The sequence below is a fragment of the Trachurus japonicus genome, chromosome 8 (genome assembly GCF_045865225.1).
Source record: "Trachurus japonicus isolate A0001 chromosome 8, Traja_1.0".
In the NCBI taxonomy this organism is placed as follows: Eukaryota; Metazoa; Chordata; class Actinopteri; order Carangiformes; family Carangidae; genus Trachurus; species Trachurus japonicus.
The window spans coordinates 11,210,005-11,230,462 of record NC_140914.1 but is presented as its reverse complement, the minus strand read 5'-3'; the positions used below and the strand labels follow the sequence as shown (position 1 = coordinate 11,230,462).

Genomic DNA, 20,458 nt, shown 5'->3' with positions numbered 1-20,458 from the left:
CAGGAGCGATCTCTGCAGTAACAGGTCCAACGTGGACTGAAACAAGTACAAAGGTGCATAAATAAGTTTTTGTTTGGCTGCAAAAATGAGTCTGTGATAATTATTTTGAAAGTCAAGACAAATGATATTTTATCAGTGCATGTTATATTCTGCTGTTCCAGACAGCAAGTACTAAATTCCCCCTTCTTTTATTGTCTGGTCTATTTTATTGTTATTGTGCTGTTCTACTGCTGTTGTTCTTTTATCATGCAGTCCACTTATCAAGAGGCAAACCTTCAAGTTATTTTAACTAACTCCACAAGGCATTAGCGCTTCAGCAAATCGATCCAGCTCCTTTATTTATCCAGGCCTTGACAGATGAGCATGTATTGAGCGTTTCAAATCAGAGTGGCAGCCCCTTCAACAAATACCTCTCGGTGGTCTGTCTGTATAGTCAGACCATAATGAGGAAATCAATATGTGTAGCTTCTGGTGCTTGGACTGAATGAGTGTGAATGTGAGGTTGTATTCAGCTATTGTCATTGTGTTAGTGCACTATAACAACCTGTACAATTGAACTGTCATTTCAGCTCAGAACAATTTACTTATACATTTTTAAATACTGTGACATATGTGAGAATGACAGAACTGAATAGACTCTCAATTATATACAAGCATGAAGTGTGACATCCCTGCATGTGTATGTACTATATATTTATATAAATATTATAATGAATATTATATTTGTTCTAAACCGGCAAAGTAAGCTTTTTTTTTCTTCATAAACAGTAACTATAATTAACACTCAACATCAAGGCTGTTCTCTAAATATGCAGCTTAACAGCAACATGGCACTGCTGGAGTGTGAAAGTGTTGCATCCTTGTTGCTGCTAAAAACAACATTCACAAAATTGTCACCCTGCATCATATAAATAAATTACCTACTGAGACATGTGGTTTAATAGGAATTAAAAGCACCAAATCATCTGGGTCAAGTTATATAATCATAAGTGTCATGGAAAAAAAAAAAAAGGACGTGGCTCTAAAAAAAAAAAGTCTGGCATTGAGACAGTTGTTAAAAATAATTTTAATATAGACAGTTTTAATGACACGTCACTTTTTTTAATGGATCACACCAAAACAGGCCCATATGTCCCATGTTATATAGGGGAGGTCCTCTGGCATGTTATTATGATACCATGCAGTGTGATGTTGAGGGGGCAGCCAGTAGAACCAGCTAGAATCATCAATCAATAATGTTTTGAAAGGAAATAGAACAAAGCAGCTCTATTAAGCACCAAAATAATGTTACAGAAAACTTTTTGAAATGAGTTTCTTTGTTGTGTAATTATGTGCATGGTCTTATTATTATTAGCCCCCAAGGATAAGTTAGTCGAACAAACTAGTGACAAAATGCTCAAAGCTGCAGTGGTGCCAATAACCATTTCATTGATCAAGGTGGGCTAGTATATCTAACACATGGAAATAAGTTGGAACAGTTGGCTTCACAGTAAAAGGCAGCCATCAAGGTTTTCCACATCATAAAAACGTTTCATGAACCTTGGATTTTTCCAGACTGCACAAAAACTATTTCAAAATATCACAATGAAACTGAATCACTGGTTTAACTGTAATTTCATATAATTCAGTTTGACAAAATTGACATTGTAGAGATTCAAGGTTTTCGCAGATCTCTGGCAACATGGGGATTATATATTTTTATGGCACAAACAACAGATGGAAACATAATAACGCTCAGCTCAGTAATCTTCAAGCATAAATAGAGGATGTAAACTGTCAAACTTGGAGGTTGCAAATATATTTAACAAGAGCTCTTAAATCCAAAATAAAAATATAAGGTACACAAATGACAGACACATTATGACATTCATTAGAGCAGAAGGATTATGAGATACTGAGCCAGCATTGATAATAAGCCAGACCTGCAATAATAGGGGCTTTCCTTAACATTAGCCAAGTATACATCACTGCTGCCTTCTCATTGCTGGATGCTGCAATGCACACGTCACCTATTATACACATTATTATTACACTAGGTCTTTGTGTGTAAATATGGTGTTCTGTAGCTTATTTATAGTGGTTTCAGTAAAACAACTCGTATTCACAAAAAGTGACAGGTGACAATATTGTATATATTGTTTGCATAAATAACAAAAAAAAAATCTCAGGTGTGTTTGAATAGAACAGATTTCATGTAACTGTGAAATAAACACTGAAACAGTTTATTAATATTGTGAAAGAACAGTTTGGTGCACCAGATATACATACTTTGTATATAGTATAGTGCATACAGTTGTAACAGCTACCCAAAGACAACAATCTGCAAGATTTCTGCCCTTGTTATATGTTTTTTTTTTTCCTTTTGTAAGAATTAGACTTGAGGAGACATGAATACACCTTCATACTAGCAATTCCCACTTCCCACACTCAGCTATGAGTGTAGCCCTGTCCTTGGCAGCTTGAAATAATCAACCGCATGAGCAAAGAGTTGCAAGCAGGCGTGAGCATCCTTTTATATTGCTTGGCTGGGAAATCAGTGCGACGAATGATCAGCTGCTCCTGAAAACCCTGGTTTACTCAAAAGTTTTTTATTTTGCCAAGTGTGGCATGAATTCCAGTGTCCTTGAGTCCTGTTTTGGTCTCAGAATTGGCATCACCATCACTATTGGCTGGGATAAAAGGTGTTTACCAAAATGTTTAAATTCCCAGCTGACATGGAACATCTCACTTCCAGACAAAGCTTTTCAAACGTTAAACCACAACAACAGGTAAATATTGTTGTACGTATAATAGGATCATCACCCAACACCTTGTCTGGGTGTATTTAGAGGACCCATTTATTTCTTTAGCAACAGACAAAACAAAAAAAAACTTTACCTTGTGTCACAATATCTTTACATTCATCCTGACAAAAGTTAATTAACTTATCACCACCAATTTATCAACTTTCCACCACTTGCATTTAGGCTGTTCAGACCAGATACTGTACATTCATGAAATGTGAAGGATTTGGGATTGAAAATAGATTACACACACTGATGCAAACTGTGAGCCACCGTCTTCTCGCCGAAAATGCCGTTTGTTGGGGGCATAATGGATCGCTATAAGAATAAGACCAATCACCATCCTAATCCTGGGGCGTCGTCTACAGTATACTCTAGGATAATCATCACACACATGCTGGTACTGATGAGAGGCACTATTACACCAATACAACACTGGTTCAACAATCTGCAGCTACTTCTCCTAGTTATCATAGAAACATGTATCAGTAGGATGTCTGTTGGCAGTGACTTGGTTCGAATGCGTTTTTCCCTCAAAATGAGACATCTACAGTGACACTATCCACACGGTTGCAATGGATCTTAGTCATTTAAGTCAACAGTCGACGCGTTCATAGACTCAGCTGTCTATTTATCAGAAATACTGACTGATATAAACTCTTGATTTGTCCCCAGAATGACTGTACAACCTGAAAAGCTTTAAACAATGTTATGTTTTTCCTAGTCTGTCTGAAATGAAACAAGTTCTTACATATGTTAGTGACAGTCATGGCCATCTACACTGTGAATGATTCACTGGCTTTTAACAACAATACAAATAGACTCCCTTTTTTGGGGGCGCTCATACTGTGAGCTCAGGGTGTGAGTCATTTGTAGACGATAATGAAGTTCCCTAATGAAATTCCCTGTGAGCTCCCCAGACTGTGTTTTCTTACTCATCAACTATCTTACACCAGTGTAACACACTGGAAACTACTGGATCTTTCATTTTAAATCAGTAAATAAAACAACAAGGATTAGGACTGATTTAGTTTATGCAGGTAATATTTTTTTAAATGTATCAGCCTCGGGCAGGCAGGCGAAAAACGCTGCATTTTACTGGAATAGTTCAATTCTGCTCCTCATCATGTATCCAGTGCCAACTTTTTCCAAACAGCATCTATAAATTGTCCAGTAAAACATCTCAACAACAACTCAGCCTCGGTTAAATACAGTAAATAAGAAAAGATTTCTCCTTCTATAACCCTCGATTTAATAAAAGTTACATGAGATGCTCTAATTTTCAGTTTCTTTGATATGATGATAGTGAATATTGACAACTCCCCTGTACGTGTCACATCTCATCACTGGTATATATGATTTATTTAGCTTTTGTGATTTGTTTTAGCACTTGGATTATATGAATATTGATGACAATATATTCACCGCTGTGCCTCCCTGAGGCCACGGTGATTTCTACCGAGTCCTGTTCCAGCACACCTTTGCCTTCTGGTGGCATCTTAAAAGCTGCCCATCACATGCACATCTGCACATCTGCACATACAGGAGTTTATGCTGCTTTTGTGGAAAAGCACACTCGGTCAGCAGTTACTGTCTTCCTTAAATGCAGACTCCTTTTTTAAGCCTGGTGTTTAGACAGTCCCTCATACTGTCACTTCTGTCTTGCTGTTGGTGACAAAGTACGGTTGTGGGAGCACGTAGCGGGTGGTGTGCAGCTCCTTCTCTACGATGCAGAGTTTCTTTGGGCCGTAGTTCGGTCGCAGTCCCAGCGTCTCCTTGCTGTCCCAGGACCTGAGCACGCTGGGGCTGGCAGCAGAGCTGGAGCCGTAGCAGAGCGAATGGGAGCTGTGGCTCTTGGGGCTTTTGTACTTGTGTCCGTTCTGCTTTGCAGACAGCTGTCTCGGTGGGCTGTAGGGATTGCTCGGCTCAGGCTCCATATCCACAGCTTCCATGGGAAGGCTGCCCTTGGTCGTCATCTCCATCACCTGCCGACGGCTGCTGTAGAAGCTGTCGTTAGCTTTCTCTGCTGTACACAAACAAACAAGATGGGTTTTTCTTCGTTGGATTTTCAAGATTGAAGTCATCTAACTTATAATTTTCAGGTATCTTTATAGCGGTTTAATTAAAATAGGAATGCACCGTGTGCACCTGACATTGCAGGTCAGTGGACTCAAACAAGAAATATTTCGCATTTGCTGTTTAAATCAGTGAAACTGACTGACTTAAATTAAAAAGTTGAACAGAAGACATCATTTAACATAATTTAATTGGAATATACATGCTTTAAAATGTCACTGATAATTGCAGTCCATATTTACCTGTGATTGAAATGTAAATATTATTGAAATTGCATACGCACAATACTAGCTATTCAGTGTGAACTGGTGCTCATTATTTTTAATAAATGGTAATGAACTGTAAAATACAAACATTGTTTTCTAAGTTACTGATAAGTAGCTTCAAGTTTTTCACAAATATTCAAATATTTTCACATTATGCCTTCCTGTCAGGCATTAGGTTAAAATTCAATTAAGAAAGCGTGTGTGTGTGTATGTGTGTTTTCTTATAAATTGCACTCCACTAAATATGTGTTGATATTCCTGTATATGAAAATATTTTGGTACAACTCAGTGAGGCTGAGACATGTGCCAGTAGAGTATATCATATCTTGTCTTTTGGCATTAGTCGAGTCACACTCGATCTGCTGTAACTCGCCACTTATAGTCACCGTGGTGTCATTTTATATCGGTGAGACAGTGTGAAAACAGTGTTCACTTCAGCACTAATTGAGCCCGAGTGCACACTTCAGCCTTAGCCTTTGTCATTTTACACTATTTCAGCCTTTTTTTTAATTAAATGTCTCCCAGATCACCTGCGTCTGTGCTCCCCATCACACTTCATGCTACATGGACACAGAGAAGTGATGTGGCGATGAGCAGCAGCTACTTGAGTCACCTGCTCCATCACCAGTACATGAACATGTACAGTATATTTGGACCACGGAGGCTCACATGAGTCACAGTGTGCGGTGTAGCTGCTTCCCATCGCCACGTTCCGACTCATTTGTGTTATGATTGCTCCTGATTGTCTCCTGTCCCCAGTGTCATTAGCTAAGATTTGCTCTATTTTTATTTTCCCTAATGATCAGTTTGTTTGACGGCACTTCAGTGGATTAGCGGTGGAGCTTCAGCTGCTGGAGTGAATCACAAAGAGAGCGAGCTGTTTTTATGTGACTGGACCTACAGTATACTACACAGATTCCTGATAGCTGTCATCCCTTCTCTGGCCAGGTCTGTCAAACACAGCTAATTGATTCAAGTAGAATCTATAAAAAGACCCCTGTTTCACTCCGCTGAAGCATCAAATACTGATCCACAAATACTTCTACTGCACACTTTGATTTTCACGCTGCTCATTTCTCTTATTTATTAGGATAATTTTTTTTATCCACTCACATGAGGAGCATTAGGAGAACAGGCAGATCACTGTCTGTCAAAACAGAATTAATACATGAAAGGTAATGGGAAATAATCATCTATTATTATTACAGTAATCAACTCAACTTTGAATACTGCTGAGAAATACTGAGAAGGCTATAGATAGATAGATAGATAGATAGATAGATAGATAGATAGATAGATAGATAGATAGATAGATAGATAGATAGATAGACTTTAAACACTAAACTTTTTTCATGATTTAAAACAAGAATCTAAAAGTAGCCCCTTGCTCCTTGGAAGTATTTAGGTATTTGCTGATTTCTTGTTTGTCCAGGAACTGACTGGTTGCAGACTTTCCAAAATTAGCACAGGAGAAGAACAACAAACTTGTGCCTATAAATAAACTTTCAGTTCCCCTCTCTGTTGGCATTGATGGACTATGGATTAACTGACAAGGATTTCTGTCAGCCATGCAGGCGCGTCATGGAGATGCAGACCAGCAAGGTCACTATTTAAAGAAAAGAAAAAGCATTTTTATCAACACGTGTGGTGTGGAAATCGAGATTCACAGGAATCTCGCTCTTTCTGAAGCAGATCAGAATTAATAATAAATTTAATAATAATACATTTTATTTATAAGCGCTTTTCCAGAAGCTCAAAGACACTTTACATACAATAAATTCAGTTAAGAACACAAGACATATAAATTCAGTTAAAAGCAGCAAAGACAGTATAAAACATAGAAAACAATATAAAACACACACAGAAATTATGTATTAAAAGCTGATTTAAAAAGGTGTGTTTTTAACATGGTCTTGAATGTTGGGAGGTGAGTGCAGGTGCAGATGGGTTTAGGGAGGGGGCAGTGAAGAGTGAATAACTATGAGAGCCATATTAGGGGGGGGGGGGTTTCACAGTGAATTTACTAACAACTGCAGCTGGCAGGAAATTTTAATTACATGTTTTTTTGTTTTCTGTGGAGCCAAGTTGTGTTTATCACACACATCAACCATATTTCATTGTACTAGGGATCTAAAAAATCACTGCCGATGAATTTTCTGCCTCATAAACTTACAAACCTGTCGCCGTGATTACAGATTCTATTGTTTCCAGTTCACTCAATTAAACCCTGACACTCCTCCTCATTGGACACGGGAAAAACCCTGATTAATTATGCAAGTTTTATTTATAGAGGATGTAATGAGCTACCTAATTAGATCAAATGATAAATGCTGACCGCGTTCTCATCATTATGGCTCAGTGTAAACAGCTTCTTACCCACAGCCTTGAGCGTGGCGTACTTGTTGAGATCCTTGACAGGCTTCTGTTGTTCGTAAGGGCTGGTGATCTGTCCCACGGCCGGGTACGGCTGCGTTATTAAAGTTGACGTTTGGACCACGTTGTTCATCTGGCTGCTATCTGAAGGAGGGAAAACACAATCCATTATTGCAGAGTTTCACAAATTCAGACACTGCAGTTTTGTTTTGTTTTTACATTTTTTGGGATGAAAAAGTTACACTTTAAAGTAAGAAAGTCCCTAAAATGTAAAATGTGTATGTGTATATTATTCATACTATTTATAAATATATTATATTGTTTTATTATTTATTTAAACTGCCTTGGTTTCCTCTAAGTGACTCAAGGTTGAATCCTCAGCTTGATGGATGCATGTGAGTATACAGTAACGGTTTCTATAGCTTGGTGGTGTCACTCTCCTTTAAGTAGGCTTTTTGTGGGGACCCAGCTGGAGAGTCATGACTGCTCTTTGTAAAACTGCACTAATCCTACAGTAGACATCTGGTAAATTAAGGGGTGCACAGCAAATAGACTGGCCCCCTGCCTACTGGCATGACAGAGCCAACAGATGTTCAGAGTGTCTTCTCCACGAGGAGGTTAGTGGAACGTATTTATCCACGGGAAGCAGTGTGAACGCTGCTTCATGTGCTTTGTATATATAATGTATACATGGATGACAAATTAAAAGGAGTTGTCTGAAAGTGTTGGGCCACCACATACCATCAGAACAGCTTCAGTGCTCCCTGACACTGAGCAGCATCCTAAAACATCCTCCTATTGGTGTTTTGATGAAGATGATGATGGAGAGTGCTCTTTAACCCAGTGATTCAAGATCTCAACTGGTAGGGATGCACGATAACTATCGGTACTGATAATTATCGGCCGGATATTGGCCAATAATTATGGGCAAAATATACAGAAAAGTCAGATAAATAACATTTTTGCTGACTATTTATCATGATCAGTCTGTTCTGTTGATTTTTGAAGAGTCATAACTGTTCTTGTTTTTGTTGTGATTGCAGTAGTGATGTGGGTTATATTATTTTGTGAAGTCAGAGGCAGAGCTGTAATGTTAAATTCATCTTTACTCACTTTAGCCTAGGTGTGTACATATAAACTATCAAAAATGTTATTAGTTTATTGGTATCGGCATCAGTTATGAGAAGCAGGAAGTTATCGGTTATCAGTATCAGTGGGAAAAAAAACTGTTAGCGTCACGCTCATCCGTAATAACTGGGTTAATTAAGATTTAGTAACTGTTTAGGCCATACCGTAGCATATGATGCACATCATTTTCATACTCGTTATTTTTATTTATTTATTTATTTTTGCCTTTATTTAACCAGGTCGGTCCCGTTGAGACACAATGACCTCTTTTTCAAGGGAAGCCTGGCCAAGACAGCAGAACCACCCATTGACCCTTCAGTGTCGGTGTTTTAACCCCCTGACCTCGCCACTGGTCTCACTGCCGTTGTTAATGGTTAAAGTTTACAAACTTTTCGATGTGTGGGGGTGGTCCTTTAGTCCTTGTTCCAGAACGTGTCTGATAAAAACAGATCGTTAATACAGAAAATGGGTTAATTAGGCCCTTATTCCCCACTGGTCAGCAAGAAATTTTATTACTGTGCTAATTAATTTGGAAAGTCTCAAATTATCAATGCTGTCTCATGAAACGATGCAGAGGACAGCTTCCACCACGGTCCTTTCACTTCACCACACCTCGATGGGTGGGCGCCGTAATGAGGAAGTTCAGATTTTGGAGGTCACCTCAGGTTGCCAAGAGATTGATGGAGCCACTGTGTTCTCCTTACTTTATACTGGTGTCTTTATAACAAGCTCCTGTGTTATCCAGCTTTATTGAAAGCCTTATTAAAAACTTTAGTCGTTAAGAAAGACAGTGCCACACTTTCACATGTATTAATCTTAGTCATGAAGTGGACAGTGTTCATGAAGCTCCATTAAATCCTTTCAGAGATCCATAAGAAGCTCGTCCATTAGGTTTTAGACATGAGCTGCAGAGCTGATGATGCTGAACTGTCATATTAATGTTTTTTTTTTTACGTTATGTCACTAAAATAATTAAATTCTCCCAAAGACCTGAAAACAAACGTCTGCATCCAGTCTACTGTATCTGTGTTACCTCATGGTTGCTGTCTGAGCTTGCTGACCTGCTTCAGTTTCCTACCTTTCATTGCAAGTGGGCCAGGCACACACACACTCTCATTCAGTGTGATCTTGTTTAAAAGCTGAAAGTCAGGTGGGATCTTCTGCTTCCATATAGGATACACAGAATCTGCCTCCTTTTTTAAAGTCATTCAACCACAGTAATACAGTATTAATATTGTTTCCCAGGAAGTCCAAGGTACAGTACACACATGCACTGTGTGAAAAACAAAAACATGAAAAGACTTTGATCAAATTTAGTCCCATGGTGTTTTATTGTCAGATGAGCTCCTTCAGCCGTGGAAAACTATTTGGACGTCCTCCTTAGCTGAGCCACTCAGCAGCTACTTTGTAAGCTATACCATCTGAACAGTCCTACCTGTCTGTTGTGCTTATCTGATGCCAGTCAAGGTCAAAGTCAGGGTTTTCCCTTCAAGGCAAAAGTCAATGGAAATAAATATGTATCTTTACACAGAGAGAGCTTTAATCAAACTGTTTTATATCCCAGTATTTGTCTAAAACGTTAATTTTTCAAGCTGTCTGCACATCTCCGGTGTCTCACATGTCCTTTAGACGCTACAGTCTACTACAGGATGGGAAGAGATTTCACTGCAGTTAATAAGCATTAAACGGTGCCAGTGCTTTGTTAACATCTGGTGCAACTTTTCTATTTCAAGGACGCCAGAGTCGATTTAAGCTGATGTGCTGATATGCTGATGTACGTGGTGGTTGTCTATCTATCTCCCTCTTTAATGTCTGTCTGTGACTTTATTTTGACTGAGTTTTTCGTTTGTGCTCGTGCTATTGTCAAAGTCACAGCTTTTTTGTCAGCTGCTGGCAGAAAGTAGGCCACTTCTGGAGACTTGTAAGGTTAAAGACTCCATGGTTGTTGCGGGAAATAAGCGAGTTAACACTCCAGACACAGACACCTCCCTGGAACTCATAAAAGATTTAAGAGAGTATTTTGGGAGCTGTATGCCCTGAAATAAATGGTACAAGGAGAAGGGCGCTCTTATTTACAGGCAGCCTACTTTCAAGTCACTGATGAAAATATTCTATTCTCTTCAAGTCAATATCTGGCCATTTCTGTCAAGACCTCTGAAAAGCTTAACATCCCAAAACCATGTTGACATCACTAATTCAGAGTTTGAGAGGTACTTTTTACCTAAGTGTATGTGTAAATTATTCAGTCGAATCTGTTTTAAAAATTGAGACAAATCATTTAACTTAGTTATTTATTTGCTGAGAATAATATACTCTTTGTACAAACTTTTATTTGCGTGTTTACAACGATGCACTTGTAAATAAGATGGTGAATTTTGGGAATAATTACATTTTTTAAGAGACTTTATAATAAGAAATGGTTCTTTTTATTATAAATTGGAATTCAAATTAAAATCTCACATTGAAAGCTTTTGTTTTATAAAGATATGGCATAAGAGATGGAATATAATAGGGATATGACTCTGCAAATCTGGTCTCCTCTGACAGGTTGTTTCTAATTCTCAGCACAGGCCCTGTCTCCTTTGGTTTTCCTCGCAATGTCCAGCAGTGCACTACCAGAGGATCTCAAGACAGCATCCTGGTTCACTGAGGGGGTAAAGGCTCAGAAATGAAGGGAGCAAGCCTGCCCTTAAAAGTAAGTAAGATAACTTTAAAATCAATCCTAACATAAACGGGCAGACAATGCAAGGATGCTAAAACCTGGGGTGATGTGAACACATTCTTTGGGACTGAGTTAAGAGCCGAGCTGCAGCATTTTCAAACTAACAGGCTATGAATTGATTTCTGACTTAGACAGGTATATGGGGAGTTGCAGCAGTCGAGGCGGGAGGAAATAAAAGTGTAGATGGGTTTCTCCACACCTGCGACTGAAATAAAAGACTTAACCAGGGCTGTATTTCTCAAATGATAAAGACATGACTGAGCAACTTTATATACCAGGGGTTCAAACCAAAAGCACTGATGAAAAATGACACCAAGACTCTGAGGACTAAACATGATAAATTAGTATTTTTTGAAGGCTCTTTAACATATATTTGGGTGTTTGTCTTGCCTTTTGGCCTCCAAAATGTGAGAATTGACAAAAGAATCTGTAATGTGCAGGCTGAAATCCACATGGTTTTATGAGCTGTTCCCTCAGTTGTCTTCTAGTGATGTAACTAGGTTTCGAATTTGCATAATAACATCCCTACCTGGGACCGGTAGAAGGGGGCGGGGCAAGCAGTGGTTCATTTGCATTTAAAGGGACAGGCACTGAAACCAGCTGTTCTGAACAGGGCTGTTTTGAGAGGATGAAAAGAGAGCTGTGATGTTTGATCCTTAGAGTATTTTGACCAAAACATGTTACAGAAATGTCTTTAAGACACCTAGGAACTATTTTAAGTTGTGGAAAGGAGGCATGATATGTCTCCTTTAAACTATGTATAATGAATGGTAACACATTTAAATGAGGGTCTCAGTTATATTTACTTGTCAGCTACCCAAAATATAATGGTCATATCCTCAGAGTGGCAAAAGGTTTTAAGACGCTGAAATATTATATCTGACAGTGAAGATCAGCTGTATTGATGCCAGTGGCCTGATACAATCTGACGATAAGCTAGTAAGAAGAAAATCTAATATGGTGCATCACACTCCTGTTGCACATCCATTTTACTGCAAAAATCAAAGTACTACCTTTTCTGGATAACAAGTGAAATTTCATACCGAACAACTTGTCTCATATATTATGTGTCATATCACAGAGCCAATACCTCACCTTCTCTTCAGAGCAGTACAGATTAGATCATCTCGAATGATATAACTCTGACTCATAACAAGTTAAAACTTTGGTTTCAAGCTGTCAAGGTAACTCTTTAAGTAGATTCAGAAGTTTTGTTCCCGTGTCTCTGTAACTTTGTCATGTCACTGCCATCAGCCACTCCCCCAAGCCCCACCCACCTAGATCCACCATCCAACCTGGCAGCATATTTACCTGAAATCTGCTTTATTTCTTATTCCATCACTCACAAAACAGTCTGTTTCCTTTTTTTTCTTTTTTTTTTCTCACAAGGAAAGCAGGTGAACCTTTCCTCACATTTTTTACACGGGTAAATTGACATAGCTTGTGGGCTAATGTTCTTAATATGATAAACAACCCTTCCCATAGTCAAGTTTTCATTTCACAAACTAATACAAGTGAAACCAAAACAACTTATATGCCTCCAACCCTACGTATTTTAAAGCCCTCTGTATCATCTCCTTAAAGCTTTGAGGCTTCAGTATACAGTTCAAAGTGCAGTATATGGCAGGTGGAAAATAGAACCATAGGTAGACTTCTACATTTGGTAGCGATTTCTCAGCTGCTGTCAACGGTAATGCAGCTGAAATACATTTCTATCTGGCAGTGAGGAAATGGACTGTCATGCACCAGTGGAGTGTTGGCAGTGAGCGGAGACTTTGTTCTCTCTGGCTGACTGCCTGGAGTAAAAAGAGGCCACACTTCACAATTGCCCCATGCACGCACAATGGCCAGCAGGACATGAGCATGATAGTGCTGGTGGCCAAAGAAACCCAGTTCGCAAAATCTGTACAACCGGTGTCTTGGGGAGAATGAGAGCTCATAGGTTTTTGTTATCTCTGACAGGCAACAGATGAAGAACTGGGGGGTGGGGAGGGGCGGGGGTATCTGTAATTTACAGTGACTATTATAACTGAGGAATGGTCGCACCTGCCGCTAGGAAGCACAGCTGGAGAGGACAGAGTGCAGGACAAATTCATGCAGCCAAAAAGTAAAAAAATAAAAAATCATCTCACCCTTTGTACCCTTGAATAGATTGCTGTCAAGAAAACAACAGCCGTCCCTTTGCTGTTTCCAGCTCAGTTACACAGAATAATTCCCAAACCTCCTCGTAAGATACGGCAGCCAGCCCAGCACACCGCGCCCTGGATCTCCATGTCCAAGGTCACAAAATGAAAGAGAAAGCTACTCCCAACCACTCATCTCACAGGTATTCATCGTACAATAGTAATCCTCTAACATGAAGCTTATACCCCAGTGATACACCCCAGCATCTACACTGTATGGTTGAGCGGTGACTGTCTTTGCCACAGTTTAATATATCCTATATACAGTACATGTACATACATACACCCTGCAATACATGCTTGTTGTTTTTTTTTACAAGTACGCAAATTGTTATGTTGTGTATTTGTAATTTTCTTAACATTACTGCAGAGTGGAGAAAACACTGTTTGTAGTAATTTTCCAGATTATTACAGACTCAAACGGAAACTTGATATGCAGTTCTCATCATTGTGGTGTTATTTTCTGACTCAAAGGAGGAGGCAGGTGAGGTGAGACGACTTGCACTTTTTTTTAACGTGGCATAACCTTTAAATAGGTGTAGTGTCTACACTTGTTTTACAACAATATCAGACTATTATCTCACATCATTGATCATTGTCTTTCATTCACTCCAGGGAAGAGCAACAAGGAAAATTGGATTTTTGGTTTCTTGCTGTGTCCATACAGTTCCTACGTGCATTGTTAAATTATGTTGTTGTATGTCAAACTACAAAAAGTATGATACTGTACATATAGCTTCTAAAGTAACTGTATGTTTCTCCTCATTCACTCCAACCTGTCAAAATGTGTCGGCTGGTTTTTAATGAACTGATAATTATTCTGTGAGGAGGCTAGGTATGAAAGAGACTGGTCTGATTTTAGAATGATTAATTATTATCATGTCGGGGCTGACACCTCACCTCAGCTGATTTTTAGTGAGTAAAAAAAAAAAAAAAGATAGATATCTTGCTCTTAAAATAGAACACCCCTCGGTTTTTGAGGTTACTTTGGTTTTTTGGTCAGACTGAATTTCTTTTTCTCAGTAATATCTTCTATCTTTTTTTTTGTCAATATCACAGGATACTAAAATGCAAATGCAAATTTGAAAGGACCTTGTGTCAGCCATTTTTAAAAGACCATATTCAGTTCAACAGTTTTACAGTATGTGTAAAACAGTTCCAGTTGTAGATGAACTCTACATTCCCTGGATTGTTATCAGAGTATTTTGCTCATCAGGACTTATTGTTGGAGGGAATTTTAGGGTTTTCAATCATTGGTGCTTTGTGATTTTCAACAATTCTTGCATCAAAAACCTTTGCGGAGTGAGTGTTTGACTCAGCAGCTGATGTTGAAGAATAATTCACTGAGGCATCTTGGCTTCCATTGGGATTAATTACCGACATGGAGCGCTTATTGAAAATGCTGAAACATTTGTATCGCCAAAGCCTGGCTATGAGATAAGGTAATCAATTTACTGCGAGTGCCAACAACCAGGCTGGTTTTCATCCCAACCAACAGATTACACCAGGTGCTTTCACTTATTAAGAAGCGCGTCCAAACTAATCAGCAGAATCACCCGCTGCACTCTGCACCTGCAACGAGAACATGCAAACTTCTGGCCATCGATAGCACAAGATAATCCCTGATATTTATGTGCATCTGCCCCAGATGAGACGTCACGAGAAGCATCTAAACGAAGGAAAAATTGTCCTTTTTTTCCCCCTGCTGGCTTCATTTGTGGTTCTTTTTCCACCATGACTGCAGCGCTGACACAAAACCTGGCTCAATTAATTACTTTGATGACTCCTTGACTTCTAACCTTTATTGTACAGTATGTGAGGTGTGAGTATTTCACTAAATACATCCTGACATCAGACTTAATCAGACAGGAGACTTTTGTTGTCACGTTTTTATTTTAAATATGGGTTAGTCATATAAAACCTTACCAAATATATATTTTTTTTATTATAAATGAATATTATAGTCACAAAAATGCTGCTTTACTGTAAATTCTTTTTTTTTGTTATGTGAAATGTGTGAGAGAGGCAGAGAGATCTTAATTGACTGTAGCTGTCAAGGCAGTAAGCAGGTTCACTTTAATGAGAACTCTGCTCTGTCTGTGTGTCTGTGTGTGTGTGTGTCCACGTGGGTGTGTGTGTGTAGGTGTCGCTGCTGATGACTGAGAGAATAAGGGTGCGATATAACGTGTATAAGTACTGGCTAAGAAAGAAAGCTTGTTAGCTAGGTTGCTGGTGGTAATTAGTGTGTATGTTAAGTGATTGCTGAGGGCATGACTGCTTCACCAGCCCGCAGGGTTCTGGATGGATCTGTATTTTTTCTGTCCCCCCACTTCCGGTTCCAGAGTTATTTCAGGATACAGATACTGTATTTTAGGACAATATTTAGTTCATATGTTTAAGTGTGAGTGTCATTAAGGTTTTATTGGAGAAACTGGAAACAGAATAAATAGAGGTACAGTATAGACAAGGCGTTTAAATAAATCCCTCTGTATCAGTGTCGGCTTGTAGCTTGCTGTGTGCTGCTGACGTCACAGTGCTGTACTTACGGAGACTGTTGACCGTCACTCTGGTCTGTATGTTCTCGTAGTGCTGGCCAAGTCCGATGTCGTCCGTATGCTCTGAAGCTGGGTGGCGGATCACATGTGCAAGAGCCCTGGAAACAGGAAGGGAAGGATGAGCAACGGTGGATCCTGTGCCGGGCCGACAGCGCAGCGCACCACAGGTTTTTATACCAAGTTCCTCTAAATGACAGACTGTACATGTGTTTCATATAAGAGCATCTTCACCAAGCTAAATCTAGGTGGTTCAGGTGAACATGGTTGACTGTTGGCAGTGCACTTCTTCTTATAACCCTGATGACATCACCGTGACATCATCTGGGTTATTTTTCTCAAACTTGGCAAAGATCCACACAAGGCTCAACTGTCTTCACAACTATAAGCTTTTAACATACCCATCTTATCTCATGGCTAAATAACTTTGGAAACACACACAACAGCATTTCACAACATTCACACTCACCTCATCCCGTGATTAGCAGGCTGAGAAAGAGCCCAAGGTCTAAACTTCTTTCTATAGCTCTATTACCGTCACTGCTCTTGTGACCAACGATGTGCAATATTACGTACGTCTTTCACAGAGGAATGTCTGAAAATGGCCGCCATTATCCCCACATTTAAAAGACACTGCATCTCTAACAACAACACATTGTTAGAACTAGTTATGATTGAGCCTATAACCTGACTGAGCCACGGCAGCACACCTCATTACAGCTGCTCTGAAGTTTATACTCAGGCAGCTCTGACATCGCTGTTGGTGGTCAGAGTGACAGGTGTGCTGCACCCACACCTGTGACTCTGACCGGTGTGAAGGTGAGGTCATCAAAAACAAAAGACTTTCTCTCACAGAATATCAGACATGTCAAGTCACTGTTTTCTAAAATCACATTCTCACACTCACTAGGTGCCTGATTTTATGGAAAAATATCTGAAGTTGAACTGAGACACTTTTTCTAATATTTCTTTTCTTTTAAGTTACATATTGTTCAGCTATTCACAGTCCCCAGACTCTCCACTATTTCAATATGAGTTTTAAAGCCCAGTACCTCCCAGGTATTTAGTACTTAGCTATTGTCACAGGTGTCAGCGCAGATTCAAGGGACATTGCTTATATTAAAAATCCTCTGCTGCTTCAGAATCCAACTTCTCCAAATGAGAGTGTATGAGTACACAGCCTGCGCTGGCCTGCACAGGGACATGACACCGTCTCCTCAATGCAGACACTTTTCACTCCTCTGAGTGGGCCGCGAGAGCATAATAAGCCTCTTTGTGTGCGTATGTGAAGTGTGTTTGAGAATGATGGAGAGTATGTGAGTGAGTGTGTGTTTGACATACACCGATCATCCAATCAGGTGTGTGTTTGTATACAGCTTGCAGATGGTTAATGATTTAAATAATAAAAATTGGCACATTTTTTTGACCTCATACTTTATTTTAATTGTGCCAATTATTACATTTTTGTGCAGACTATGTTTAACTTCCTTTGAGCAACATTTGAAAAGATTAAAAATCTTTTTTCTTTTCTTTTTTTCTACTTGAGCAGGGACACATTTAACAATTATAGCTCCTTTCATATCATTTCCAATTGTCTGTTTCACACTCAAGCTGCAGGTCAAGGTCAGTGCAGTGAATATCACAAATGCATTTTGGGAGTAATGTGGACAAGGACAGGCAGGATGAGTTTCATTATACATGTTTCTGAGAGGAAACTGATGTTCCCCTCAGAAACATTTTGTCCTATCCAATGTGCCTGAGTGGAAACATTAATAATGCATTACTGAACTTTGTTTTAAACAGAGTTTATTTATTAAAAACTTGTTGCTTTGTGATGAAAGAAAAACCCACCTTGACATGTTCTCCCTGTGCGGCCGGTGCGACTTTTCCAAACCCAGCTTGGTGAAAATCCCAATCAGTGCCATTATGGCCACGACCCCGCATATGACGTACACAATGAGGTTTGTTTTATCCTTCGCGGTGTCCAGCGCCACGTCCACTTTCGGCGGCGGTTTGCCCGTCATCATCCACGGCGGAGTGTCGTAGTTCTTACAGGTGGTCTGGTCCAGCCTGGAGCTTTTAAACGCGCAGCAGAAGCGGAAGCCACAGGTGCCGCAGCAGTACAGGTAGCTGCCCGTCCTGCACACGAACGGCGGGTCCCACTGGCCCATGACGTCGTAGTAGCCGCGGCACTTGTCCTCCATGTGCGGACTCTCCGTCACTTCGATCTCCTCTTCCCTGGAGTCGTTGAAGCCGGTCACCAACATGAAGTCGTCGACGGTCTGACCCGGCTCGCCCTCCGCGTCGCACACCATAACTTTGACCAGAAAGTAACCGAGCAGCAGCTCAGTGCCCCGCATCGTTGCTCACTTGTCACCCCGCTCTTCTTGACGCCCTGACACGCTCTCATAAGCCCGGCAGCATCTTCCGAGGAGACGAGCCGCCACAGCCATGCGTAAAGATGATGAGGCTGATTCCAACTTCCATGCGTAAAAGCACAGATCAACCCTGTACTTTTCTTTCCTTGGAAAAAAAAATAAAATAGGATAGTTAAAAATTTTCTGCAGTGGCAGCTCAGGCACTTTCCAAAGGACAAACTACTGTGAATATTTGGAGAGTGTGTAGCATCACTGAAGCGGTGCCCTTGGCTGTGCTGGAGGGTGTCATAGACACCTCTGAGGCTGCCTCCCTCCACATAGCCAGTCACAGAGAGAGAGAGAGTAGGATAAAGACAACACAAAGTAGCAGGGACCCCAATGAGTGAGTGCATCACGGGAAGAGAGAGAGAGAGAGAGAGAGAGATGGTGAGAGCCAATGAGAGAGAGGGGGAGCTTGGTGCAATAGCTCTAATTACAACACTCACAGCCCTTTATTATTGTGTTGAGTCTTCAAATCGTCTGTAAAGATCCGAAACACCTCACCACTAAAATTCAAAAGGCAAGATTGTACAGTCAAGTAACTTCAATACAGGCGTTCACAATAGAAAAGTGTTTACATTTCCAGAGTCTTCATATCAGAGTAAAACATGAACACATTTTTAATTAAAACTTAGTGACTGGCTATTGAATGAATCCCTCACAGTAACTTACTGAGTTTTAAAAAACAATATTTTCTGGCTGTGCATTTGGCCAACATGCGTCATTTAGCGCATGTTTTATGTTTTAACATCTGATTTAGTTTGAGGACACTGATGTTGTTGTGCGCTTATATACCAAAGTTCTTCATAAGGAAAAGATCTCAGAAACTCTTGTTTTCAAGATGACCGTCCTTCCTGATCGATGATCAATTACAAAAATATCTCAAAAACCATGTGGCAGAAATGAGAAAGGATGATGTTTTTAATATATTATAATAGCATCATCTCAAAGAGATGTTTCGAGCAAATTGAAGAACAGATAGTTTTCCCTTCATACATGTTAATGCCATGTGAATATGCATAGCAGGTTTTATTAGAGCTGTAACCCGGCTGGCCTCGGTTATTAATCACCTCTCCCACACAGTTGTAACACAAAAGTGAAAATGACCATTCAGAGTTTCATCCACTCCAACAAGAAAACAGCTCTGCAGAGAGTTCATCTCTGCTATTCTTTAGAAGGGTCAGAATATAAGCACAAAATACAACATTACTTAATACTGCTGCACGGACGTGTAGCAATTAATCATCGCCACTACTGGTCAAAAGCGTGTCAGATGTAATTTGAATGTACTCGCAGACTTGTTATCAGCATAAATGACACACGCCGAACCAACTGTCCAAGGAAACTTTGAAATCATATCTGAATATTGTCATTTATACAGATTTTTCAGATTTTAAGTAGACTTTGATTAACCCTTAAATTACCACTTTATTTCAGTGTTCGTATCATCATGCCACAGACCTTGGGCTGACCGTCCAGCTATTAATTACCGATCATTTACAAACAGAAAACAGATGATGAAGGGGCCTTGACAAGCATTGATCTGAAAACAGCTAGTTGGCGATTTATTTTTAGAGAAACCTTTTCATCTAAAATTATGATTAATGAAAGGAGGCTTACCATCTGCCACTTGAGAAATCTCACTCTTTTTTGTTTGATGTTGAATCATCTTAGCCGTGAGAGGCAAGTTTTATTTACAATTGGCTGTCAGGGGAGGTTTTGCTTGTCTCGTCTTTGTGCATCTTTAAAGTTCCCTATAAATAGTGCGCACAGTCCCCAGGGATGAAACTTTAGCGTTCCTTTAAAGTAAAACCACAACAGCTTTATGAGGACCAGCTGATCTCCAGACGGTGACATTTCATTTAAATGCTCTCCTGTTAGACGACTGCCAAGTGAAATGAACATGTCATAGATTTGTTGCTGTACCAGTTGGTATTCTCGTTATGGTGCTGGTCAGT

The 20,458-nt window shown here is 39.8% G+C and overlaps 2 protein-coding genes across 4 annotated transcripts in view; one reads left to right on the top strand and one right to left on the bottom strand.

The window, feature by feature from the left end:
* Nucleotides 1-1,098: 1,098 nt before the first annotated feature.
* Nucleotides 1,099-18,802, bottom strand: shisa9b (shisa family member 9b). Of its 2 annotated transcripts, none has more exons than XM_085783805.1 (4): nucleotides 17,935-18,802; nucleotides 16,078-16,184; nucleotides 7,502-7,642; nucleotides 1,099-4,806 (listed from the first exon to the last, which is right to left on the bottom strand). In XM_085783805.1, the coding sequence occupies exons 1-4, from the start codon at nucleotides 18,441-18,443 to the stop codon at nucleotides 4,427-4,429; spliced, it is 1,137 nt and encodes a 378-aa protein (XP_085639931.1). In that variant the 5' UTR covers nucleotides 18,444-18,802; the 3' UTR covers nucleotides 1,099-4,426. The 2 variants fall into 2 exon arrangements, with proteins under 2 accessions (XP_085639931.1, XP_085639930.1); XM_085783804.1 differs by having other exon boundaries at nucleotides 1,099-4,809; nucleotides 17,935-18,800.
* Nucleotides 16,119-20,458, top strand: part of mrtfbb (myocardin related transcription factor Bb) — a 48,085-nt gene continuing 43,745 nt past the window's right edge. For both annotated transcript variants that reach the window (XM_085783802.1, XM_085783799.1), the window contains exon 1: nucleotides 16,119-16,253. The gene's annotated coding sequence lies outside the window, so the exon portion shown is untranslated. The remainder of the gene's footprint in view (nucleotides 16,254-20,458) is intronic.